Source organism: Peromyscus maniculatus, chromosome 1 (genome assembly GCF_049852395.1).
Source record: "Peromyscus maniculatus bairdii isolate BWxNUB_F1_BW_parent chromosome 1, HU_Pman_BW_mat_3.1, whole genome shotgun sequence".
NCBI classification, from domain to species: domain Eukaryota; kingdom Metazoa; phylum Chordata; class Mammalia; order Rodentia; family Cricetidae; genus Peromyscus; species Peromyscus maniculatus.
In genome coordinates this window covers 135,474,852-135,500,521 of record NC_134852.1, presented here as the reverse complement: position 1 = coordinate 135,500,521, position 25,670 = coordinate 135,474,852, and the positions used below count along the sequence as shown (strand labels likewise).

The following is a 25,670-nucleotide window of genomic DNA, read 5'->3' as shown; positions in this document are numbered from 1 at the left end:
GCCTCCAAGACTCATGGCATTTTCCGGGATATCCTCTGCAGAGTTTTCCTTTTTCTAGTCTCTCCTTGTGTTTAGGGAGAGGACCAGAGTGGGGTGCTCGGGTGTGTGACTGCCTGGCCTGCGTGGACAAGAGTGGATGAAGGAGAGGGGCAGGCCTAGGGCTTGTTGAAATGTCTATGCTGTTGAGGTGTTCTTCAAGATGGCTGGCTGGCAGGCAGGCAGAGAAAGTGGCCATTGGGCAGTGTGCCTTTCCAACTCAGAGGGCCAGCCATGAGACTGTGACTACAGTGGCATAGTCTTTTTTTTTCCCCTGAGTTCTTGGTAAGCCTTTGGTAGTCTTATCTCACTTTTAATACATTTTTTTTTTTGCCTTAAAGATACGTTTTCTTATTGCTTTATAGACAAACAGACTGAACATAATAGCTAAATGTGTTTCTACATTCTGTTGGCCTAACATCTTGGCAATATGCTTGTTGGAACACAGGATTGCCTCAGGTGACTGGTAACTGCTTCAGAATGTGCCACAAGCAACAGTCAGGCAAAGGGGCTCAGTTGTAGTCCAGTTCAGATGTGTGTGAGGACCAGGCAGGCCTGGTCAGCATGCTCTCAGTGCCTCCATCCAGCTTCAAACCCATGTGTTTAGTGCTTACCGGGCCCCGCCTCCTGGTAGGAGCAGGTGTTTTGATCTGCCTTGTGTTGTGTGTTTGTCAGCTCTGATCTGTGTGGTTTGTAGAAAGATACGTTTTTATTACATTTATTTTTGTATGTATGTGTGTCTCTGTGGGTGTGGACTGACACATGCCATTATTGCTTTATAGACAAACATCGCATTCATGTGGAGATCAGAGGACAGCTTGCAGGAGCTGGTTCTCTCCTTCCACCACGCGAATCCCAGGGATTGAACCCAGGATGTGATCCTTAGCGGCAAATGTCTTTACCTGCTAACCATCTTGCTGGACCCAAAAGATACCTTTTTGAGAGAATGCAAAGGACTGTAGAAATAGCCCACAGTCCTCCTGTGACAGATGTTTTATTGGCAGCTGGGGAGAGGGGAAGGAAGTAGAGTCTATTAAGTGCTTCTCAGGTGTGTTCTCAGCAGTGGGTATCGTACTTTTATAGGGAGAACTCAAAGCCTCGGCTTAGTTTCTCCAAGGCTGTTGAGCTGGTGAGTGATCCCACAAGGGTCCAGACTCAGAACTGTCCAGTGGTAATTGGCACAGGTTGGCACCAGGCTGTTAGCTGGGTTAACTCACCTGAGTTGTAGGAGTTCTTGGGAGGACATTTCTGTCCTTGTTCCCACTATGGAGACTTTAGTTGCCCGCTTACCACTTCCTAAGTAGTTAGTCCAGCAGGGCTGTGAACCACTTGTGGCTCCAGAAGCTCTCAGTTCACACTGCTCAAAGCCAGTGGAACGAGCTTGAGCCCTGATCCCTGTTCTTTCCACTCTGGAGCCATCAGCACAAGGAGCTGAACTTTGAGAACCACAAGCAGTGTCTGCTTGTCAACATAAACTAGTGCAAACCCACCACCATTGCTCTTGTGTGCATGGAGGTGACTGTGACACTTCTTTTTCAGCTCCCTCCGACATGCAGGGCAGCGCGAGAAGAGTGGGTACCATGACGGATGTCCATCGGCGCTTCCTGCAGCTGCTGATGACTCATGGTGTGCTGGAGGAGTGGGAGGTCAAGCGCCTGCAGAAGCATTGCTACAAGGTCCATGACCGTAAGTGTCGCGCCCCTGTGCCCAGCAGCTCCGGTACTGTGCTCATCAGAGACTAGAGATGCTGGGATAACAATATGAGAAAAGTCATCTGGCAGTCCTGACCTGACCATTCAAGACCCTGATCTCATCTTTCTCCACCTCCCTGAAGTGGTTCTGACATTTAGTCTGATAGGCAGATGCTGGACTCTGAAGGTGTGAAGTTATAGTTCACAGCAAGGCTCCAGTGTGTGCTCCAGCTTTGGTGTCTGACTTAGTTAGGGTTCCAGTTGCTGTGAGAGACACCATGACCATAGCAACTCTTATAAAGGAGAATGTTTAATTGAGGTGGCTTAGTTTAATTTTCAGAGGTTTAGTTCATGATCACCGTGCTGTGACATGGTGGTGTGCAGGCAGACATGGTGCTGGAAGAGTATCTAAGTGTCCCACATCTTGACTTGCAGGCAACAGGAAGTGGTCTGTCTTACTGAGTTTGGCTTGAGCATATATGAGACCTCAAAGTCCACCTCCACAGTGACACACTTCCTTCAACAAGACTATACCTACTCTAAAAAGGCCACACCTCCTAATAGTGCCACTCCTTTGGGGGCCATTTTCTTTGAAACCACCACATTCCACTTCCTGGCCCCCAAATACTTGTAGCCATGTCATAATGCAAAAATGCATCCAGTCCAACTTCAAAGTCCCCATAGTCTATAATAATCTCAAACTTATGTAAAAGTTCAAAAATCAAAGTCTCTTCTGAGATTCATGCAATCTCTTAACTGTAATTCCCTATAAAATCAAAATAAAAAAACCAGACCATTTACTTCCAACATATAATGGCACAGGACCATTACCATTCCAAAACATAGGGAAGGGAGCATAGTGAGGAAATACTGGACCAAAGCAAGACTGAAAACCAGCTGGGCAAACTCCAAACTCTGCATCTGCATTTCTGATGTCAAAACACTCTTCAGATCTCCAACTCTTTTCAGCTTTGTTGACTGTAACACACTTCTTTCTCTTGGGCTGGTTCTACTCCTTGTTAGCAGCTTTCCTCGGCAGGCATTCCACGACCCTGGCATCTCTAACATCTCTAACATCTCTAACATCTTGGGGTCTCCAAGGCAATCCAGGCTTCAATTTCACAGCTTCATGCAGTGGCCTCTCTTGGCCTCCATTCAGGGCACCCCTGACATGAGCTTGGCCTTGGTGGCTTTCCTTAGTCTCAGAGGCAAATTCCATAGCCCTTTTCTTCTATCCTTAACTCTAGAACCATGTGGCCAAAATTGCCAAGTTCTGCTGTTTATTAGGGCTGGAACATGGCCCCCTGTTCACCAGCTTTCTGTTTCCCATGGTTTCCTTCACTGGCTAAGCTTGGCTGTCCTGGAACTTGCTCAGTAAACCAGGCTGACCTCAGATCTGCACTTACTCCAACAGATCATACCTCCTTATGGTACCACTCACTCCCTTTGGGGGCCATTTTCTTTTAAACCACCACAGTGGATATTGTTAGGAAGAGGGCAGCACAATGGCAGGGCACAGCCTCAGAGCCAGCCATCCCTGGAACATGTGCCAGCTGTGCCCTGTGCTAGCCTTATACATTTGGAACATCTTCTCTGCAGGTCACTGGGAGGTGTAAGATGGTACTTGGGGATGAGGGTTGGACACTGAGGCCTCCAGTCATTGGGGACAGTAGAAGCAATGAGGTCAGTACAATGAGGTCAGTAGTGAAAGACCCCTGGAATCAGAAAGCCCACTGTTGAGCGTCTGTATGGGCAGAGTTGGTGACCTTTTGAAAAGGAAGGTTGACACTATGCTACGATATTACTGTGTTAGGTGCTGGGAGAGTGCAAACTTATTCTCCTTGCTCAGGAAAGTACCAGACTAGACTGGAAGGCTGTGCTGTGTGCTCCAGAGGTGCTAGCATTTGCATGGGAGGGTGCAGAAGAGGACGGTCAGTGGGGATCAGAGACGCTTCATCTTATGCTGTGTTCCTCTATGAAAAAAGAAAAGTGGAAGTGCACTCTTGATGGCCTCTTCTAACTCGTGGCAGTAAAGGTGTTTGGTTTTGTTCTGCATTTTTGTTGCCCTCCCTGTATTTCTAATCGTCAAGGGAAAACGGCTTTAAAAGAGTGATGGAAGGCAGGGGAGTGAGGAATGAGTGCGGCCGAGGGTTTGCCGGAGAGGAGGATGGAGGAAAGCATGTGCAGTTGGAGCTCTAGAGAGGGGAGGTAGAGCCCGCAGAGAGGAGGGTAAGTGGACTGAGAGGGAGGGAGGCAGGACCCAGAAATGGGGTTCCTTCAAGATGTGCCGTGGAAAGAATGGAAGAAGGCAGCATGGAGCCTGCTGTCGTAAGCAGTGGGTCTTGAAAGGCTCTGGGAAGTGTTCCGGAACTGGCTGATGCGGCCTGCACAGGGCAAGCAGAGGCTGGAGGAGGCCTTGAGCAGGCCGCCTGCTGAGGAGACCTCTGCTCTGGAGCTTAGCCTCACTGGCTGGCCTAGAAGGGACTGAGGTACTTCCAGATGATGAAGAGCCCTGTGCACAGTGTAGACCTCGGGAGCATTTGAAGCAGGGAAGTGTGATTAGTGCCTGCTTGGTCGATGTCGTCTACGAACTCTGTGAGCTGTAGTTGCCTGAACAGCCGTGGGAGGGGAACTTGGTTGAGAGACTCTCTTACTGAGAGGGAGTCTCTACCTGTCCTCCCTGCTTCAAGCCCCACAGGACTTCACATCTACCCCTCAGCATCCTCCAGAGATGGCCTGGCCATGAGATCGTCTCTTATGCCTCTCTCTCTCTCTCTCTCTCTCTCTCTCTCACACACACACACACACACACACACACACACACACACACACACACACACACACGCGGGGGGGGGGGGAGAGGGGAGAGAGAGAGAGGGGGAGAGAGAGAGAGAGAGAGAATGAGAATATGAATGCAGCTGTGCTTGTGGAAGCCAGAAGACAACTCCTGGTTTTAGTCTTCACCTTCCACCTTGTTTGAGACAGGGTCTCCTGCCCAAGCTTCCGGGGGTTCTTCTGTCTCTGCCTCATCTCCCCATATGAGCACTGGGGTTACAGATGTGCACTACCACACCTGGCTTTACACAGCTGCGGGGGATTTCAGCCCAGCCCTCATGCTTACAGCTAACGTTTTCCCAGCTGAGACAGGTCTTCTGAGCACAAGACCATCTCTTAGCTGCAGGGCAGTCTTGAGCTTCTTCCTTTTGGTTTCTTGTTGACAGGACAGTTTTGTGGTGCTGTGCTGGAGCTGTATGGTTCTTTAGTGCTCGATATGAAAGTGTTCTTGCCTTTATTTGACTTCTAAGTTGCTATGACATAATTTAGGAAAGTCCTGTAGAATGTGTCTAGGGGTTGATTTATAGAGTACCCGTCATCTGCTGGGATATGTTCCCAGACCCCTGAGAGCATGCCTTAATGAGGGCAAGTACTAAACCCTGAATGCACTGTGCTCTTCCTGTCTGTACATGCCTGCAGTAAAGACCAGTGTATGAAGTCAGTGCAGCAGGAGACTACCACAGGAATGGAAGTCACAGGAGTGTGTGCTCTGTCCTCACTCACTCTACTTGACGTCTGGTGACAGAAGCACCAGAGTGGCACCTTGGCTAGGGAGGCTTCTGCCACTGTCACACTCCGTGCGCACCCTCTCTTTTATCTTTTCTTTTTCTTTCTTTTGAGACAGGGTCTCTCTGTGGTCCTGGAACGCACTCTGTAGGCCAAGCTGGCCTAGAACTCAGAGTTCCATCTGCTAGTGTTGGGATTAAAGGTGTGTGCTACCACACCTGGCCATGTGCACCAGTTAAACGGTATAGCCAGTCTGTCATCTCCTGTCCACTACTAACGAAATAAAAGGGCTGCTTTCCAAGAATTCTTGTTACTAGAGATTTTAAAACAAGTGATGATGGAGATAAATTATGTGAAATAAAAAATGCTTATAAGCTGGGCAGTGGTGGTGCACACCTTAATTCCAGCACTGGGGAGGCAGAGTTAGGTGGGTCTCTATTAGTCCAGGACAGCCAGGACTACACAGAGAAACTCTGTCTCAAAAAACAAAAACCAAAAAAACCAAAAAGTGCTTACAAGCAGTGCCCAGGAAAGTCCCTAGTACAGTGGGGAAAACATTGTAAAAGAAGTGTGGTACAAAGTAGCGATTGACCTGTAGGCCCAGCCACTGCCACCGCCACATTCATGGACACCAAAAGTCCTGCTTGTCCTGGCCTCCCCTTTTACTGCCCTTAGGGGAATGTTTATTCCTGATTCTCCGTGACTTTGTCCTGCTGTCCTGGTGCAGAGCCTTCTGGCTCCTCAGGAAGAATCTGGAGACTTGTCTGTGTTGTTAGAGGACCTTGGATTCTATCCAGGGTTTCTGTCCATGTGCATATACGCTGTTCCAGCAATATGACCTGAGACTGTCAGCTCAGCCCTGTGCTAGGAACTGGTGACCCGAGTCCTGTAAGTCACAGCATGTCTGTAGACACCCTTTGGTGACCACAGGCATGGGAAGTTTAGAGAGCAGAGGTTAGGATCTAAGTGGAGGATTTCCACACTGGGTCTAGGTGGAGGACTGGGGACATTTCCTGCCCCAAACAGTCCAGAGATGGACAAGATGGCAGTGAGGCCAGTGAGCTGAGAGACATACTGTGGGGTCCCCTGCCCCACACTAGACACATGCTGCTTTGTCCATTCTCTAGAGAGTGACTGGTTCACTTAAGTTCACTTAAGTTTGACACCGTCTTTGTGAAATTAGCATCAGATTCCACAAGTTAAAGGGAGACAGTGTCCCAGTTCCACATGCTAGTTGCAAGTCTCAGGTCACTTGCACTTCTGAATGTAAATCAAGGGCTTTTATGACCCCATCCTCCAGTTAGATAATTTGCTAGAATGACTCAGCACTCAGGAAAGTACTCTGTGTACATTTGCTGGGTGATTAGGAGTGGAGTCTCTGGCCTTTTGACGTTGTGTTATGATGTTATCTGTAGCTGTCCTGAGATGCATGTGGCATGTTGCAGTGTTAGAATTGCTAGCCACTCCTCCATGACCACGCATGTGCTGGCAAGATGCTTAGTCATCCCAGGGCCTTATGTTCTACATAATGTAATCTATGCGAATGCATGGTGTAGTTAAGTAAGCCCATATGCGCATGTTGGTGGGGGGATCTATAAAAGTGGGTTTCACAGCCAGGTGGTGGTGGTGGTGGTGGTGCACACCTTTAATCCCAGCACGCGGGAGGCAAAAGCCAGGAGGATCTCTGTGAGTTCGAGGCCAGCCTGGTCTACAGAGAGAGACCCAGGACAGGCACCAAAACTACACAGAGAAACCCTGTCTCAAAAAACCAGAAAAAAAGTGGGTTTCACATATTCCTCCTCCTCTTCCTACACAATCTTTCCATAGGCCTAAGTACCCCCTTCTATTTCCTCCCCTTAATAAACTCTTAAAGTGGGCTTTGTTGCCCCCCTGGCTTTTCTCACATGGTAAACAGTGCTGCTTAATGAATAACATTGGTGCTGTGACTCGGATTGGCGCATTCATGCAGGTGCTGGGAATTGAACCTGGGTCCTCTGGGATATCAGTCAGTGCTGTTAACCGCTGAGCCATCTCTCTCCTCTTAGCAGTGGACATGCCTGCTATCAGTTGTATATGGGCAGGTAGAGGAAATGTGTAGGGTGGGGTTTGGGAAGTGAGATGGTGTGGTGCTTTTGAGTCTTTTAAATGTACCACCTTCCTGAAACCTGAAGTTCCTGGGGTCCCACTACTGTTCACAGGTTTTATGAGGGTCTTATTACATAGGCCTGATTGATCAGACCATACCTATCTATGACTAGCTCAATCTCTAGTCCTTCTTCTCCCTGTAGTTTGGGGGATTTTGATGCTGACATCATCTTTCTGGTGACCAGCCCCTACCTTGAAGCTACCTAGAGTTTCCTCATTAGAACAAAAGTGCCCCCATAACCTTTGCTACCCTGGAAATTCCAGGGCTTTTAGGAGTTCTGTGCCAGAAACTGGGGCAGAGGCTGGGTGGCATTTCTTATATAATAGGCAGCAATGGGGTAACACTGTAGCTGCCCCGACCCTCAGCTGTGCATGCAGTGGCTTCAGCCATGGCAGCCTGCCCAAGCTGAGCTGGAGGTATATCTAGAGCACCTCAGAGGTTCCCAGTGTGTCAGGAGAGTCCCTTCCCACCAGAGAAACGACCACTTGAAGGCCAGAGAGTCAGGCGGCTTCTGTGAAGACTGGAAGAGTTACCACTTCTAAGCCCCAAAACTCTCTGCTGTAAATTTAAGAAAATTTATAGGTTGACGCCTGGCCAGTGAGATGACTTAGTGGGTAAAGGTGCTTTCCACCAAGCCTGACTACCTGAGTTCAATCCCCAGGACCTACCTAGTGGAAAGAGAAAACCAACTCTCTGACTCTTGCAAAAATAAACAAATGTAAAGGGAAAATAAAATTAAAAATACAGATTAAGCATTTCTAAACCAAATGCTCCACAATCTGGAATCTTTTGAGCACCAGCTTGACCCAAATAGAAGGTTCTACACGGAATCTTTCATGTACAACCTTCTTTAAGCTGTTATATAGAATTATCTTTAGCTTGTCGTCAGGTATACAGGAATCCTGAGTGAATTTCATGTTTAGACTGGGGTTTCATCCCAAGATGTCTTGTTATGTATGTCAGGTATTCTAAAGTCTGATAAAGGTCCAGAATGCTCTACTATAATGCCAAGTCGGCCCTGACTCTCAGAGAATTGGGATGGAGGGAAGGTAGTACCGATTCCCTTATGTGATGAGGCCTGTGTCACTGTGATGCCAAAAGGCATTAAAAGGAAGGAAATCACAGACCGTTTTACCATAGCATTCTAACCTAATATTGCTGAGTCTAACCCAACAGTGTGTAAGAAGGATGATACAGCATGATCAAACGGGCTTTTTTTTTTTTTTTTGTTCTTGTTTTGGTTTTTCGAGACAGGGTTTCTCAGTGTAGCTTTGCGCCTTTTCCTGGAACTCACTTGGTAGCCCAGGCTGGCCTCGAACTCACAGAGATCCGCCTGCAAACGGGCTTATTCTAAGAGTGTTGGGTTAGTTGAGTATTTGAGAAGTCAACCAGTGATCATGTGGCTCAGTTGGTAGAGCGTTTACCTAGTATGCATGAGTTGTGGGTTCTAGCCCTGCCCCCACATAAACTGGGCATGGTGGTGTATGCTTGTAATCCTAGCACTTAGGAGGTGGATGCTGGAAGACAGAAGTTCATCCTTGGCTACAGAGATAGTTCAAGACTGGCCTGGGGTACATGATAGAAGAAAAGAAAGTCAACCCATGTAATTATGTCAGTCAGTCTATTAACATACTGGGTTCCAGGCCTAGCACCACACACTCATACACAGTTACTTAAGAAACATTTTACATATTTAAAAATGCTGTAGCTGTGGAGTTCAGTGTGTATTTTACACGTAGAGCATATCTTAATTTGGAGTGGCCACAGCTGAAGTGCTCAGTAGCTCCATGAGATAACTGTAGAAAGTCCCTCAGCTTCTGCTGTCTGAAGCCTCCCCGCTTAGATCCAGGTTGCCTTCAGGGTGTGCTGAGTCTGTAGAACTCGGGCTGTGTCCTCGCTGCCCCGGCACATGAGCTGCAGTGTGGAGGAGATCCTGGGCTAGACTTCTGCTTACTAACGTGACCAGTATGCATTATGTGAGGAGATGCTTTAAGAAGTACTTTTTACTGTAGCGTATGTATGTGGGTGTAGGGGTTGCCTACCAAGGTGAGCTTGTGGAGGTCAGAGATCAGCTTCTGTGCAGTCTGTCCTTCCACTTTTACCTGGGGTCTGGGGCTTGAACTCAGGCTCTGCTGCCTCTGTAGTGAGCACTTTACCAAATAAACATTTCTGAAGCACTTTGAATCAAGGTCCACTTTGATCCACCCGTTCATCATCCACTAGCATTTCTTCCTAAATTCTTCCTCTAAGGGCTGCCAGTGCCACTGACACTTTGCTATTTAATTTGCTGTTAAGTTTTATGTTAATTTTTAGTCAAGTTTATAAAGTACCATTCTGAGGATAAATAAAATATCTAAAATTTTAGATATAAAACAATTAAAGGTTGGGCTTGGTGACAAATGTCTTTAATCCCAGCACTTGGAAGGCAGAGGCAGGTGGATCTCTCAGTTTTAGGCCAGCCTGGTCTACAGAGTGAGTTCCAAGACAGCCAGGGCTATGTAGAGAGATCCTGTCTCAAACAAACAAACAAACAAACAAACAAACATTGGTGGCTAAAGAGATGGCTTAGGAGTTAAAAACTCAGGGGTGGCTTTTCTTTCTTTTTCTTCTCTCTCTCTCTCTCTCTCTCTCTCTCTCTCTCTCTCTCTCTCTCTCTCTCTCTCATTTTTTGAGACAGGGTCTCTATGTAGCCGAAGCTGTCTTCGAACTCACTATGTCAGCCAGCCTGGCCTCAAACAGATCCATCTGCTTCTGCCTCCAAAACTGCCAGGCATATGGGGTGGCTACTCTTGCAGCGGACCCAGGTGCTCAGTTCCCAGCACCCACATTGTGGCTCACGAACATCTGTAACTCCAGTTCCCTGGAATCCAATGCCCTTTCCTGGCTTCTAGTATATGTAGTGCATAGACATACATGCAGGCAAAACACCCATAGACACTAAATAGATAATAAATAAATACCTCTAAAAAAATCAAGGTTTGAAAACTTTGCAGTAAGCCTACAAACCACAGCGCCTGACATCTGCTGTGTAAACAGCTCGGTGAGTTCGGTATGCACTGAACATGGGAGTCTTTCCGGTGAGTTCGGTGTGCACTGAACATGGGAGTCTTTCCGGTGAGTTCGGTGTGCACTGAACATGGGAGTCTTTCCGGTGAGTTCGGTGTGCACTGAACATGGGAGTCTTTCCAGTGTTTGCAAACCTTTCCCTGCCTCACCCGGGTGTGACTGTAGCAGGCCACTGACACGCCCACACCTCTTTCCTTGTTCTGCTGGTGAGTCACATTAATGCTGACCTTTTAGCTGTGCTCCATTCTGTCATACTATAAACACCTCTTCCCAGAGCAGACTTAGTAGTAATTAGAAGCTGGCTCCTAATAAAATGATCTTGTATTTTTAATGAATTCATTGTACATCTGTCTTCCTTGGCTGTGATGAACAGTTAATAAGTGCACCTGGTCCAGGTGTGCTTCTAGACTGGAAGGAGTGCTAAGATGGGGTGGATCTCCCTGGGTGAGCCATGGAAGGGTCACTGTCACTGGAGTTCATCTGGAGAGGGATTGTGGAGGGAGAGGGGGTGTGGTTAAGAGTCAGGAGATCACCCTGAAGGTGGGACATGGCATCTGGCTCCACTCGGGCAACAGATAGAGCAGGGCAGTCCACTGTCAGGGTGCAAGGTGCAGGGTTCAAATGTAGGTGAAGGAATGGCCTGTGCAGGGTGCAAGGTGCAGGGTTAAAATGCAGGTCAATGAGTGGCCTGTGCAGGGTGCAAGGTGCAGGGTGCAGGGTGCAAGGTGCAGGGTTAAAATGCAGGTGAAGGAATGGCCTGTGCAGGGTGCAAGGTGCAGGGTTAAAATGCAGGTGAAGGAATGGCCTGTGCAGGGTGCAAGGTGCAGGGTTCAAATGCAGGTGAATGAGTAGCCTGTGCAGGGTGCAAGGTGCGGGGTTCAAATGCAGGTGAACGGCAGGGTGCAAGCCCGGAGTCATTGTGGCAGGGTGTGCCTGCATGCACATCTAGACCCCAGGGATGTGCTCTGCCTCAGACTATAGGATAAAGTATTGAAGGGCTTCAGCTGGGCTGCAGAGTGGCTGTCTTTGCCCTGCCCTGAGAGGAGGAGTGTGGAGGCCTGGGATGGGCCATTGCAGGCTCCTGACCTGGGGAAGCTGGAAGCAGGCAGATCCAGGGGATGATACTTGGCCCGAGTTGAAGCAGGGAAGCTTTCAGTTGTTAACATGTCCTGGCCATATGAGCCTGTTAGCTCTGAGCAGGTGGTTTGTTTCCTGGGCTGGTCATTAGGGCTCTGGTCTGACTTAACGCAAGTCTAGCTGGAACTTTAGAAGCTGTCTGAGCTAGCCCTGTATCTGCCCGCTCACAGTTAGGCTTTATGTATGGTTGTCACTGCCTGTCTTCCAGTTTCTGGAGAAGAGAGCTCACCTCCCTGCCTCAGTCAGAAACTATAGCTTTATCAGATGGCCAGGGAACAGGGAAGATCCTGTAAGTCTCCTGACAGGAGGGTTCCGGCCCACACTGGAGTTTGAAAACTGGTAGAGCCCTGTGATGTGCAGTGTCCTATAACACTCTAAGTCAGTTACCATGCAAAAAAAGAACACACCAGGGGTGTGTGTGTGTGTGTGTGTGTGTGTGTGTGTGTGTGTGTGTGTGTGCGCGTGTGCACGCGCGTGCATGTGCTTGGTTTTGATAAAAACATGGCTGAGTGCACAGCTGTCGGAGCCTACCCTCTTGGTGGGATGCTGCTCTCGCAGTGGTACTTCCTGCTGCCAGCTGCCAGTGTCAGCCAGCATTGCTCTCAAGAAACGTGAGAAGACACTTGGATATCAGGGATACAGCAAGGTGGGGTGCTCTGGTTTCAGCTGGCCCTCTCCCGTCCCCTGAAGCGCCCCCTATCAGATACTCCCCTTGGGCACCGGGAAGCAGGTGGGAGACCTGTGGCACAGAGCTGTCAGTTGCTGCTTCTGTAAAGGGTGGGTGGACTCCCGCTCCAGCAAGAGTAGTTACAGTGGAATCTATACTAGCAGAGTCCCAGGAAAATTCTGCTGAGAGGAGTTTGCATAGTCTGACGACTCAGGTTGACATTCAGAGCTCAACCACGATGGAAAACCGTGCTTGCATGGATATGCTGAGTACATGGGGTGCCAGTGCTTGTGGCATTCAGCCCAGAGGCAGGACAGTTAGGTGCTCTGTAGTGATCACGCCATCCTGTCTTATTTTGGTGCAGCTGAATAGACTTGCTTGCTAGAATGTCTTTGTTTGTTAAATAGTGGTTGCAGCATGTTTGGAAATGGACCTCTGAACAAAGCATCTAAAATCCAAACTGGTAAGCTGGGTCTGGTGACCCATGCAGAGACTGAGGCAGGAGGACCATGAGTCTATTGAGGCCAGCCAAAGAGACCTTGTCTGAAAACCAAACAAAAATACCCACATCCATTTGCTACTTCACTGGTTAGTTTTATGTCAACTTGACGCAAGCTGGAATCATTTGGGAAGAGGGCCCATCAACTGAGAAAAGGCCCAGACCAGACTGCCCCCTGGACAAGTCTGTGGTGCTTTTCCCCCGCTGATTGATATGGGGAGACTCAGCTCATTGTGGGAGGTGCCACCTTGGGTGCAATAGGGAAGCAGGCTGAGGTAGTCAGGAGGAACAAGCCAGTGACCATTCCTCCACACCCTCTGCTTCAGCTCCTGCTTTAGGTTCCTGCCTTGCCTTCCTGCCTGATTGTCCTCGGTGATGGACTGAGGTGAAGCTGTAAGCTGAACAAACCCTTTCTTCCCCAGGTTGCTTTGGTCATGGTGTTTTATCATAATAATAGAACGCCAACTAAGACAGGAAAGTCCATCTCCTCATCCCAGCCCAGAGTCAACCTGCCAGGTGCTAGGCAGGCTACGTTTCTCTTTCCTGACTTGACTCCTGGAAACGGAGGAGTCAAGTTAGGCAGTTGTGTGCCCAGGGACTGTTTTTAAACGTTGTGTCATGGAAGAAGAACCACAGGCGGTGGCAATCAATGCAGGAGGCCCATCATTCCTGCTGAACCAAAGGATGCCCCGTGTGATTTTGAGTCACTGACACAGCACTGCATATCCATCCTGGGTGGTGGTTCCTGAGGGTCTGCTCAGAAGAACGAGCAGTGCTGTGGTGAGCTGATGTGCTGGTGCTGAGAACTGTCAGATGTAGTCTGTGCTTCATGAAAGATGCTTCACCTCTCACCCTGCCCTTCCCAGCTCGGCACACGCCGTCCTCTGATGGTTCTCATTTTTGCACCCACATGTCTAAAGGTCAAGATGGTCTTTTCCCAGGACTGATGAGTGATACCCGATGAAGGGGGAAAACCCAGAGTCCGCATGCATCCCTTGTGTCCTTGCCAGCTTTTCCTTTGTTCCAGCTCAGTGGTTCTCAGTCTGTGGGTCGAGACCCCCTTGGGGGTCGAATGTCCTTTTTACAGAATTGCATATCAGATATCCTTCTCGTGAGATATTTACAGTAGCAAAATTATAGTTATGAAGTAGCAATGAAATAATTTTATGGCTGGGGGAGTCACCGCAACATGAGGAACTGTATTAAAGGGTCGCAGCATTAGGAAGGTTGAGAACCGCTGTTCCAGCTGAAGAGTCTGAACTCTGGGACACAGCTCTGCCCAGCACTTGGATCTGTGGCAGGCCTGGCTTGCTGGTAAACTAGCAGGGCTGCCTTCTTGCTCTCAGAGGACAAGTTGGCTCACAATGGTTTGGTCCCCAGGGGCTGGCTTTTTACTCTTATTTTCTCTGCCTAAAAATAGCGTTTTCTATCTTTGGTGCCTCATTTAAAACAAAAATACTTGTTGGCTAGAGGTTAGGGCAGCAGACTTCCTGGCCGCCGGCTGTTCGAGTACGGTGTGCAGTGAACTGTCCCACAGCCTGTAGAAGCAGGTTCTGATTTAGCAGGCTGTTCATCAGGAAAGGCAGACTAAACTCAGTTGTAAAAAAGGGAGAAAGTACATCTAAGCCAGAGGAAAGTGGTCTCCGTGGACTCCACTGTCAGTCAGAGAGGCCTGCTTGTTCAGTGTAAAGCTGGGCCCCAGGTTCTGATTGCTTCTCTGTCAGGCAGCTGACCCCTCGTGGGTCTTTGCCTTTCTGCAGCGCATCCTAGGGTGGGACCAGACTAGGACTGTACCAAAGGAGTGGGGCTGGACCCGGCATGCTGGGATCAGCCACTTGGCTTCCAGCACATCATCTCTGACTTAGTAACCCTCTGGTGACTTCATTGGGACACTGTGGTTTTTGTGCTCCTTTCTTCTGGCAGAGCCCAATTTTGTGACTGAAGTGATGGGATGGTGCTGGGTTTTGGTGTGGGAAGGCGCTCAGATTTTCTCTACTCAGGGTGTATGGCTTAGTGCCCGGGGCTGAGGATCTGGAGTCTGGAAGGCCAGCTCCATGTCCAAGTTAGGGAAACTCTGAGCAAGTTGTTTACTTTCTTTAGGCAACCAGTGTATAAAGAGGACATTAATAGTGCACCTGGCAGGGTGGTTGTAATGATGAATGCACCACACCATGCCCATTGCCCAGCAGGCCATAAGGTGCATTACAGTCACGTGATCACAGCCTAGACGAAAAGCAGCTGCCTGCATGACAAGTGAGGAGATGGATCCTGGTCAGGCCAGAGCCTGCTCTCCTTGGAGCTGGGCACTCCACACCCCTAGCTGCAGGTTGCTGCCCCTGGGAAGCAGCCTCTGATTTAACTTGTGTGTTTGAAGTATGTGCCATTTTTTTTTTTTTTTTTTTCAGTAGGCTCGAGATTCTGAAGAGAGGTTTGGTGGGAGTAATGGTAATTAACTCTCCTAAATCCTTCACAGTAGGATTTCATGACTGGAAATGGGTGCCTTAGAGTCACATGGTACCGTCTGTTTTCTTCCTGTGGCTTGAATATGGGGCCGAATGCTTTATCCTGTGACTTTGCAGGTTAGCAGACTGTAGCTTCTTGACCAAGACTTCTTGGAGCAATAGAGGCAGACCAGTGACCACTCACTGTTCAAGACGACAGGGAGGGAAGCACCACTGTGTAACCTTGACACCGAGTGGCAGCATCCTCAACTTTGGTAGCACAGGAGATACCTCAGTGCTGGCCAGATTAGAATGTAGTGTGCTGTGAGGCTTCTGGGAAGACATGAGGCTGCTTGACATCTGGGGCCAGGCTTGGGACCAGGCACAAAACACATGCCAGAGTGCTCTTCCCTTTCCTAGTGGCTGCTGGGCTGGCAGCATTACCAGCTGGCCTTTGTCCTAGTACATCCATGGCTTTCGGATGGGCTAGCCTTGGTTCTGGGTCCCCTTCCAGTTGACTTGAGCTCTTGGCTTCTCAGGGGCTTCCTGTATCTGCTTTTCTGAATTGAAGTCCCTAGAATTGCTCCCACCTAAGCCATTGTGAGAGGGAAGACAGCTTGAAGAAGAGAGGAGGCTGTGGTCTTGATTGGCTGTGAGGTAGCCAGACTTTATCAGGTGACATCTGGATGGGTGGCCAGATGTGGTAAGTGGTGACCATGCTGAGGTACTGCTTGAGAATCATGGAGGGCAGAGCTGGGAACCCCAGCTAGTCTTGTCAGGGATGAGCCTAGCCAGGAGGTTGTGGTGGAGGGTGCTGCTGAGAGCTGTGTAGGCCAGCTGGAGTGGTTGAGGGTCAGAGGTCAAAGGTGTATTGGCCTTCAGAGATGAAAGGGAAGACAAGCTCAGAGAAGCAAGTTTCTGCTGTTGGCCCTGTTGCCACCAAATAGCAAAGCCAGTTTGGAGACAGTGAGGGTGTGGGGACCTGTGGAACACAAGATCAAGTGGAGGCAACCACATGGATGTGGCCCTTCTGGAGGATTGTGTGAAAAGAGGGCTGGATCTCATCTCACCCCCAGGGTACTTGGAAAGTACAGTTTGTTAGAGTGCCTTTCATCTGCCCACAGAGTACATTTTTTCTGAATGACACCTTGAGGTACTTCTTTGGTGGAAAATGTGAATTGTCCCTTTCAGAGGGAGGTGATATTTGTCCCTTATGGCACATTGGATGGACAGGGCTGGTCCTGTTTACAAGGGATATTGTACTTACCCAGTGAGAAGTGGTGATGTAGAAGAAACTCAAAGTAATAGAGCTGATGTTATAAAGGACTTACTAATAGATTTGCTTAGGAGACATTAAGTCACACAAGTGGAATTTAGCTAAAGGACCTCTGCCTCCAGAATACCCCAAAGGTGAGTGGTCTGCTAACCAGGCCTGTTGCAGATGAGAGCAATTTAGGATGCTAGGGTATAAATGTTTGTTCACCAGGATTGACCAGCCTTTAGGCTGCATTCCCATAACAAAGGGCACATCACTGACAAACCAACCATTGGGCCCATCCCCAAAGATGGTCTTCTATTAGTAGCTCAAGGGGCAGTGCAGGGTCACATCCATTAATAGTCCTGGTCGCCATTCAGTCCCTGTGCTCTTAGCAGGAAAAGCACTATTCCCCAGGTGGGCAAGATGGACCCTGGGCAACAATGATTGGAAAAGACAACACTGGTGTATTTAAGAGATATTTCTGGCAATATCTTTTCTGTGTAAATCTCCCATCTGCTCAGGTGGACAGACTTGCAGTCTCCTCTCTCTCTTTAAATTGTTCGAAGTGTGACTTGGGGCTGGAACCGGAAAGAGACTTAAGGATGACAGGGTATGTAAAGTGCATAAGCCTACTGTGTATATAAGCTAGTGAAACTTTCTCTTCAAGGCCGGCTCCTCCTTGGGCATCAGCCAGAGCTGGACACGGTCTTCCTTCACCTCTACTCGTGGACTGGCCCCTCCCTGGGAAGGTGTGCTGTTTCTATCCCAGTGGCTCTTGAGACCTGACTCCCTTGCCAGAGTCAGCGTCAGTCTTCCAAAGCTGGTGCTCGGGGTCAGAAAGGTCCTCAGCCTGCACTGGACATGGACTGTGTGGACAGCCATCTCACATGCCCAGGGAGGTGCTTCAAGGGAAAGGCCCTTTGCATTGGCTCTTGTGACTAGAGGCAGCAGTGGGAGGTGAGAGTGTCAGTTCTGAATCCTGGCTTCCTTCTGCATCACTGTTTCCACCTATTAGCTACTTCTGATTTTTCATTTAACTTGTATTAATTAAAAAGAAAGAAAAAGAAAGCCAAGCAAACGTGTGCATGTTACTGTGACAGTGGTGATCGGTCATTAGTCCCACAGCCTGTTCCTTTGGTGACCCCCGTAAGCCTGGGTCCTCATATGTCCTTCATGTAGCATGTCCTCTGCTATCAGTATGCTCTTTTGCTTTCTAAACTGTCTTCATTTCGTTACACAAAGTTGGAAATGCCTACTTTCTGTAGGAAGGCCAACTGGCCACAGCTTAGGTCCCTGTGATGACTCTTTAGATGAGTCTCCTTTCTAGAGCTAGCCTTGGTCATCTATGAAGAGCAGGGAAGCAACCTAACCTTTCCCCTGTGTATGATTTTGTTGTTTTTGTTATGGCTTTAAACTTAAATGGTGGCATGTTTTCTGTTTCTGTTTTGTTCTGTTTTGACTTTTTTCCCACAGAGTGATTTTTTTAAAAAAATTTTAAAATTTTGTTTTGGTTTGTTTTTTTTTTTGAGACAGGATTTCTCTCTGTAGCACTGGCTGTCCTGAAACTTACTCTGTAGACCAGGCTGGCCTTGAACTCAGATCCACCTGCCTCTGCCTCCCAAGTTGGGATTAAAGGTGTGTGCCACCACTGCCTGGCTTCTCAGAGTGATTTCTCTGGCTGTGGCTTCCTGCTGGTAGCTAGAGCCAGGCTCCCACAGCTCACACCAGCCCTGTCTGTGCTCAGAGGGGTGCCAGGGCCTGAGCAGGGTCAGTGGGAGGAGGTTTGGGCAACGGCTGCAAGGAATATGCTCAGAACAGGGTCTCTTATGCACGGTGGTGCGTCTGTGAGTCTCTCTTACCCTGCTGTGGCTTTTAACTTAGGCCTGGGCTGGCCCAGGGCTTGCAGGTGTGTCAGGATGGCTTCCTTGAAGGAGGGAGCTGTGGAGGGCCACTGGCTGGGGACGCAGACTGGGGACAGAGGAAGGAAGGCCATAGTCTCAGTGGTCTGAGATAGCAATCTCTGGGGCCTTTTTGCCTCTTTACACCCTCTCTGTCTCAGCTTATCTCTGAGCACTCCGGGAAGAAAGAAACCACACAGTACTGGCATTGGCCCAAGAGAGCCCAAACATTTCTGGCTGGGCTGCCAGTGAGGTCAGGTGCCAGAGTGATTGAAACAGGCTGTGTGTGCTTTTCTGATGAACCCATCTCCCCTCCCCCTGCTTATTTCCAGGAAATGCTACTGTAGATAAGCTGGAGGACTTCATCAACAATATCAACAGTGTCTTGGAGTCCTTGTATATTGAGATAAAAAAAGGAGTCACGGAAGATGACGGGAGACCCATTTATGCCCTGGTATGTGTGAGAAAGTGCCCTCTAGTGGCATTTTGGAGAACTGGAGCAGAGGGCTCTACAGGTAGCTCATTCCTGACTGCCTCTCCTGAGATGGAGAAAGGGCCACTGGTGATCAACTTTGAGGTGGAGACACAGCCTGATCCCTACGTGATTTATTTTTAGGTGAATCTTGCTACAACTTCAGTTTCCAAAATGGCCACGGATTTTGCCGAGAACGAGCTGGACCTGTTTAGAAAGGCTGTGAGTACAGTAGCTCTCATTGCTATCCGGGCTCGACTTGTAATGGGAGGAAATGGAAGCTGCAGGTGGGGAGGTCACTGTCATGTTCCCCAGCTTCTGGGTCTCACAGGGAGTTTCAGGCCTTAAACCACCTGCCAAACAAATCCCCGTCGAGCTTGTTAGAATGCAGGGTCTCAGCCCTACCCAAGAATGCTGAACCCAGACCTGCACTTTAATGAGGAGCTCGCTGAATGTTGGTGTGCTAGGGTCCCGTTCTTTGGTCCTGGAGCTTTGGAGCAGTTTGCTCAGTCCGTCTGTCACACACTGGCTAAGACAGTGGTTCTCAGTCTGGAAGCATATAGCAGTTATTGGAAAGGTAAGAAAGGTCCCCCTCTCTGGCCCCACCTGACTGAGCCCTTCAGGACAGGTGGACTTTCTAGTTTTATGGTTTCATGATGATCCTGGGCTGTCAGCAAAGGCATGGAGAACGAGGCTGGGAGGCACCTGTCCTGCCATAGATAGAAGTTGTAGGGAACGTGACTAACCCACCCGAGTCCATGCTGCCTCTCCTCCTGACCTGCACTGGCTCTGCTCCTCCACCTCTGAGTGAGGAGAGGTGCTGCTTCGTGTGCCCGGTCATTCTTTCTTCTCCTTCAGGGAGATGGAGGCGGGGCAAGAGCCCTACTCTGGGCTGGTGTGATAGACGCAGTCATCTCAGCAGTTGGACTGGACATGTCTACTGATGTCTGTTATAAATTACCCTCCTGAAGGGATGTCTGTGGGCCATTGTGTCTGCATGGGGGCCGTTTTAGCCCGTTCCTGCCAGGGCTGGCTGGTGGCTTAGGTGCTGAGTTTGCGGTCCTAGCAGATGAATGAGGCACCTCTTTTTCTTGCAGTTGGAACTGATTGTTGACTCAGAAACTGGCTTTGCTTCTTCTACAAACATTTTGAACCTGGTCGATCAACTCAAAGGCAAAAAGATGAGGAAGAAGGAAGCGGAGCAGGTGCTACAGAAGTTCGTGCAGAGCAAGTGGCTGATTGAGGTACCTGATGGTCTTCGGCCTGGTTCACTTGAAAGTGCACACCAGTTTTTCTTCCAAATCCACATTCATATCCAACTAATGTCGCTGAGCCAGGCCCAGCTGTGGTGGGCGGTTCCTTCTCTGCTTTAAGCTTTCAGTGACCTCTGAGGAGTGCCTGTGTTCCCTGGCACTCACACAGTCTGTCTTGGGTGCTGCAGCCACAGGTCGAAGAGGCTGAAATCACTAACGGGTCATCTGAGCCCTGCTGTAGGCAGAGGCACTGTGTGGTGGTGTGAAGGAGAATGGCCTCCACCGGCTCATATGTTTGAATGCTTGGTCCCCAGTTAGTGGGACCGTTTGGAAACGATTGGGAGGTGTGGTCTTGTTGGAGAAAGTGTGTCACTGGGGGGCGGGCTTTGAGGTTTCAAAGACTCCCATCATCACCTGTGTGCTCTCTGCCTCCTGCTTGTGATCAGAATGTGAGCTGTCAGCTGTTGCTCTAGTACCATGCCTGTCTGCCGTGATGGTCGTGGTCTCTAACCCTCAGAACTGTGAGCTCCAAATTCAATGCTCTCTTCTATAAGTTGCCTCAGTCCCAGCAGTGAAAAAGTAAGTAAGATAAAGGGCAAGTTGCCGGGATGAGCATGGCCCTGCCACCTGCCTGGGTCTGCTTCCTGGTGCAGGTGACTGCTCTTTCATTCCTGTACCTGGGCAGAAAGGAATCCTGGCACGGGAGTGAGGGTGTGAAGTTCCTTTGCTGGGCCCCCTGCCAGAGGAGCCTTTCGGAGTGCCTGCTCTGGTGGCATTGTCGGTCGGCATGATGTTGCTGCAGGCCGGTGCTCGGCCCCTCCACTTATGACACTGACCCTAGAGGTGCAAAGAGGACATGTAGACGGTGGGTCTGGGAGAGAAGCAGGCTTTGTGATGAAGCCTCCTGGCTGGAGCGAAGCAAACGCCCCAAGTTTTGCCCCATAAAAGGCACTGCTGTTTGCATAAGCCCAGGCCTAGACTCAGGTTGGCCTGTTGATCACAGCTCCACCCCAACAAGAGCCCCAGCTGGCAGTGCTGGTTGGCCTCTACTTCTTAGGGAAGTCAGACCCATAGCCCGAGGCCACCATCTGTGGCCTCAGTTGCCCTTAGCTTCCTCTCTGAGAACCTTGCTACAGTTCTGATCCTGGGTATCGGTTGGGAAGAGGCATGAGTGGCCATCGGGAGTGAGGGCGAGTTTGGGGACATCCTGTGTGTCCCGTGATGGTGTGTGTTCAGCACAGCTTGGTGGTTTGCTCATGTTGACACCCTGTAGTCGTGAAGCCCAGGTAGCAGCCTGGTTAGGTGCCTGTAGCACACACCCGTGACTCAGTCTCTTGTCCTCTGGGCTAGGTTTGTCATGTGGAATGTTCTTGGTGTGCTCTCTTTGAGGCAGACTTTGAGAGCAGGGTTTCTGACTTCATTGCCCCGTGGCAGACTGTGCCTGACACCTGTAATGCTTGGTAAATGCCTGCTGAATGGGTAGCTGGGCCAGCAGATGGAGTTCCAAGACAGTGTACTTAAAACTTACACATGGTAGTACAAACGTTTGCTCACTCTGGACAGAGTGTTGCCCAGCTCTTTGCTGCTGAGAGGAAGGTTCCCACCTCCAGCGTCTTGAGGCCTACCATGGTGTCCATGGCATCCAGGTCCTTCTGGTACCCTCCTTTCAGAATGGAAAGCTGGCTCTGCCTTCTGCAGGGAAAGCTGAGCTGTTACCTGGGCTTGATGCGAGTTCTAAAGAATTCTGTGAGCTACTGTGGAGGGGAGTGCTGCAGAACCCAGTGTGCCAGCTGCCTCTGCCTTGGCACCCATCAGCCCCTCAATCTCCTCAGGCCTGCCGCTGGGCACCTCTGGAGTTCTTGTTTACCGTGTACCCGGTGAAGGAAGGCATAGGCTCAGGCAGTAGAGTGTGTGGTTGGGAGAGCATCTCCTGGCTCCTCCACTGTCTCGGGCTGTGTTTTCTGGCCTAGACAGCCTGGGCAGGGCGGCTGTGAGTTCTGTGGGGGACCTATTGAAGGACTGATGACGGGGTTGCTGGCTGGTCCCTGACCAGCCTTCCTGGGCAGCCAGTTCCTTGATCAGAGGCACTGAGTTTTAGAGTCACCTTTAGCCTCAGAAATGCAGCCTGCATCTGCTAAGAAGGCTTCCCATGTGTATCGCTCAAGGGCACTTTTCCGTCCTGGGCCCTGGCTTGGCTCTGAGGTACTCTCAGCTGGGTGGTCCACTGGGAGGCTCTGGACTGGAGGGTGGTAAGTGCAGGCATCAGAGCCTGGTCCACCACAGACTAGCCGACTAGCCACATCTCCCACATGCCAGGTTGGCTCCCTCTAGTGGGGTCTGGCCTCAAGAGCAGGGGAAGGTGGGTCATGGTGGATCTGAGATCTTTGGGAGGTGACAGGCACTGGACTGAGTCAGCCGTGCTCCTGCCACACCCGAGGAGGCTCCCAGTCTCTGTCTACCTAGCAAAATCTGCTGCTCAGGACGCCAGTCTCTGTGTCCAAAGGCCTTCCTGGTTTTGAACTCCCTTCCCCTGCCCCCCTTCTCCTAGCCCACCTCCACTCACTCCTTTGGTTACCAGGCCCCTTCATAGATGGACCCCCAAGCTTCTGCTTGGAAAGGAGCCCAGCGTCCACAAGCACCCTCCCCACCATGTGGTGGGTGGGAGGGAACTGAGTTGTGTAACCGTCCCAAACTCAAATCAGTGACAGCGGGAGGACCGTTGGGGCTGTCTCCTCAGCCTCCCTCCTCTCCGGTGCCACCAGCTCCCCTCGGGCCACCAAGACTCCACGCCGGCTCTCCCAGCTCCTCATCAAAGAAGCAGGGAGAGCCGTGAATGTGGCTGCGTCCACATTGCTGACTGTTGACTGTGATGAAACCCTTCCAGCAGGCTTGCCTCTGCCTGATAGGTGGCGGTGTTTGCTACCTCCGTTATGTAACTGTCCAGCTCCTGGGGAGTGGATTGTACACAGACATGGAGGCCAGGAGGCCTGACTTCCTTTGGAGGCTCTGCCACTCACACCAATATGGGGGTTCCTTCCAGCTTCATTTGTAAAGTGACAGGGCTGGCAGTGACGTGGGAGCACTGGTGGGAAGGGGTAGGAGAAGTGGGCACCTGGCTGGGGTTGTCTTGGGTCACCCATTGGGAGAATGCCTCTCTTACTTGGCCTCAGTCTTCCCTTGCTGAAGACACTGACTGTGACTCACTTGTGGGGCAGCTGTGAAGATGGGGTTATCACATCTGTAAAGGTGAAGGGACCATTTGAGGTCTAAGGGTAACAGGATCCTCACCTCCACTGTCTGATCATGGGGTTGTCACATCTGTAAAGGTGAAGGGATGGTCTGAGGTCTGAGGGTAACAGGATCCTCACCTCCACTGTCTGATCATGGGGTTGTCACATCTGTAAAGGTGAAGGAATGGTCTGAGGTCTGAGGGTAACAGGATCCTCACCTCCACTGTCTGATCATGGGGTTGTCACATCTGTAAAGGTGAAGGGATGGTCTGAGGTCTGAGGGTAACAGGATCCTCACCTCCACTGTCTTTTTGATCTCTACCTTAGTTTCCCTTTCGTGAGGTTTGGCTGAGGGGGCGTTGCTGACATTGGCTGGGATTGGTGACAGCCTGCAGTTAACTAGAGCATCCAGACCTTGTTCTCCTGTACTCTGGGCCGTGGGGTTGGGGGAGTCAGCACTGAGCCGGCGTGTGGGTGTGTTGTGTCCCCGCAGAAGGAAGGGGAGTTCACCTTGCATGGCCGGGCCATCTTGGAGATGGAGCAGTTCATCCGAGAGACCTACCCGGATGCTGTGAAGATGTGCAACATCTGCCACAGCCTCCTCATCCAGGTACTGATGGTGCAGTGGGAGCGGGGGTCCTGATGCTCAGCCCACTGGGCCTCCACTGTTGTGTCCCCCAGGAGCAGGCACCTTCTGGACAGGCCATGACACACTCCCCTGCTGGTGCCTCCCTAGTTCTCTCCCTGGGCATTCCGTTCTAGCCCAAGGTGCTTGTGGGTGTTGGCTGATAACTTTTCAGGAGAAAGGGTCCCTTAAGTCTTGGTAGTTCTGTGACAGATGTCTCTCTGTACCCACCATTCTGCTTCTCACTGCAGCTTTGCAGGCTTTCCCACCATTCAACCAGGCTTCATGCTGAGCTTCTGTGATGGTATCCACAGGTGCCTGTGATCTTTCCATGGTCAGACTCTTGGGGTGGAGTCTGTGGCTTACCCCATGCTTGTGTTGATCTAAAGCATGTGATACATGTTGCCACTCAACCTACTGCAAAGCTCTATGTCTGTCTCCCACCTGGGGATCTCTGAGCAGCCAGCCTGAGTCTGGAGCTTCAGGGACTTGGTGGAAGTGAGGTTTTCAGCTTCTCCCACCTGTGTCCACTTGTTCAAAATTCTGTAGTACAGGCCCTACAGTAGGAAGTTTAAATCCTCCAGCCTGCTAGCTATTTTCTTGCAGCTTTTTGAAGGTTTGTGAAGTTGAGGGATGTCTTGACTCCATGGTTATTGGCCTTTCTTGTTTCAGGGTCAAAGCTGCGAGACATGTGGTATTAGGATGCATTTGCCTTGTGTGGCCAAGTACTTCCAGTCCACCTCTGAACCACGCTGCCCCCACTGTAATGACTATTGGCCCCATGACATACCAGGTACATGGCCCCCAGAGTGCCCAGGGGATAGGGTGGCCTTGTGATGGCCTCAGTTCTGAGGCTGGGCACCAAGAGCAGCTTTGGAAGGAGGGCTGAGGAAGACTCCAAGCATGAAGGTCAGTGTTGGTGGCCTGCTGAAGCACAGGTGAAAGCTGACTGCCTGCCTTCTTCTAAAGGGCTCTAGAATCCACTAGAGACCTCAAGGCTTGTGAGTCCCAAACAAGGCTTTTCCCATAGCCCTCCAGGAAGTGGGATGGGAAAGCTACTTCTCAGCTCCCTCAGTGAACTTTGCTGCCTGGCTCACGTGCTGGGGGAGGAGGGTTAGCAATGAATATTACAGATAGGACAGGTCCTCTCCATGAGAAATAGCTATGGATGTCAGCTGTGTTCTGTGTGGTCAGTCCATTCATCATGCTACTCACTGTGTCTCCCTCCTGTTCTGTACACAGAAGTCTTCGACCCTGAGAAGGAGAGGGAGGCTGGCGTCTCCAAGTCGAGCAGAAAGTCCTTGCGGACTCGTCAGCACTAGCTACGTCCTGCGTGGCTCCGGCTGTTGGTGGGCTGACCCTCATGGCCCAGTTATCACAGGGGCCTGGCCATCCACATGGCACATGAACTGCCTCCATTGTTAACTTTGCTCTTAACACATTTTTAGTAAATGTTTCCTGATGGTTGCTGTGCTCAGCAATCTAGAGCTTGTGTGGGGCTGGGTTCCCCATGGCAAAGAGTGAACAGAATGGCAGCCCTGGGCAGGTGTCTCTGTGTCTGGCTCTGGGTGGTTTTGCTTTTTCTGTGGTTTTGGTCCATGATCTTGGCCTTGGTGTCCACAGCCACAATAGCACCTTCCTCTGGTCCCAAATGCAGTAGCCCCTTGCAGGCTGGGCTGGACTTGACTTG

At 50.3% G+C, this 25,670-nt stretch overlaps 1 protein-coding gene across 3 annotated transcripts in view; it reads left to right on the top strand.

Moving 5' to 3' along the window:
- The window catches only part of Nsmce1 (NSE1 component of SMC5/6 complex), a 30,653-nt gene extending 5,206 nt beyond the window's left edge, over positions 1–25,447 (top strand). For all 3 annotated transcript variants that reach the window (XM_006980366.4, XM_015998893.3, XM_076551946.1), the window contains exons 2-8: positions 1,576–1,722; positions 18,733–18,854; positions 19,017–19,094; positions 19,970–20,116; positions 23,849–23,965; positions 24,653–24,773; positions 25,223–25,447. In XM_006980366.4, the coding sequence (XP_006980428.1) occupies positions 1,587–1,722; positions 18,733–18,854; positions 19,017–19,094; positions 19,970–20,116; positions 23,849–23,965; positions 24,653–24,773; positions 25,223–25,302 (801 nt within the window). In that variant the 5' untranslated portion in view covers positions 1,576–1,586 and the 3' untranslated portion in view covers positions 25,303–25,447. The remainder of the gene's footprint in view (positions 1–1,575; positions 1,723–18,732; positions 18,855–19,016; positions 19,095–19,969; positions 20,117–23,848; positions 23,966–24,652; positions 24,774–25,222) is intronic.
- Positions 25,448–25,670: the final 223 nt, after the last annotated feature.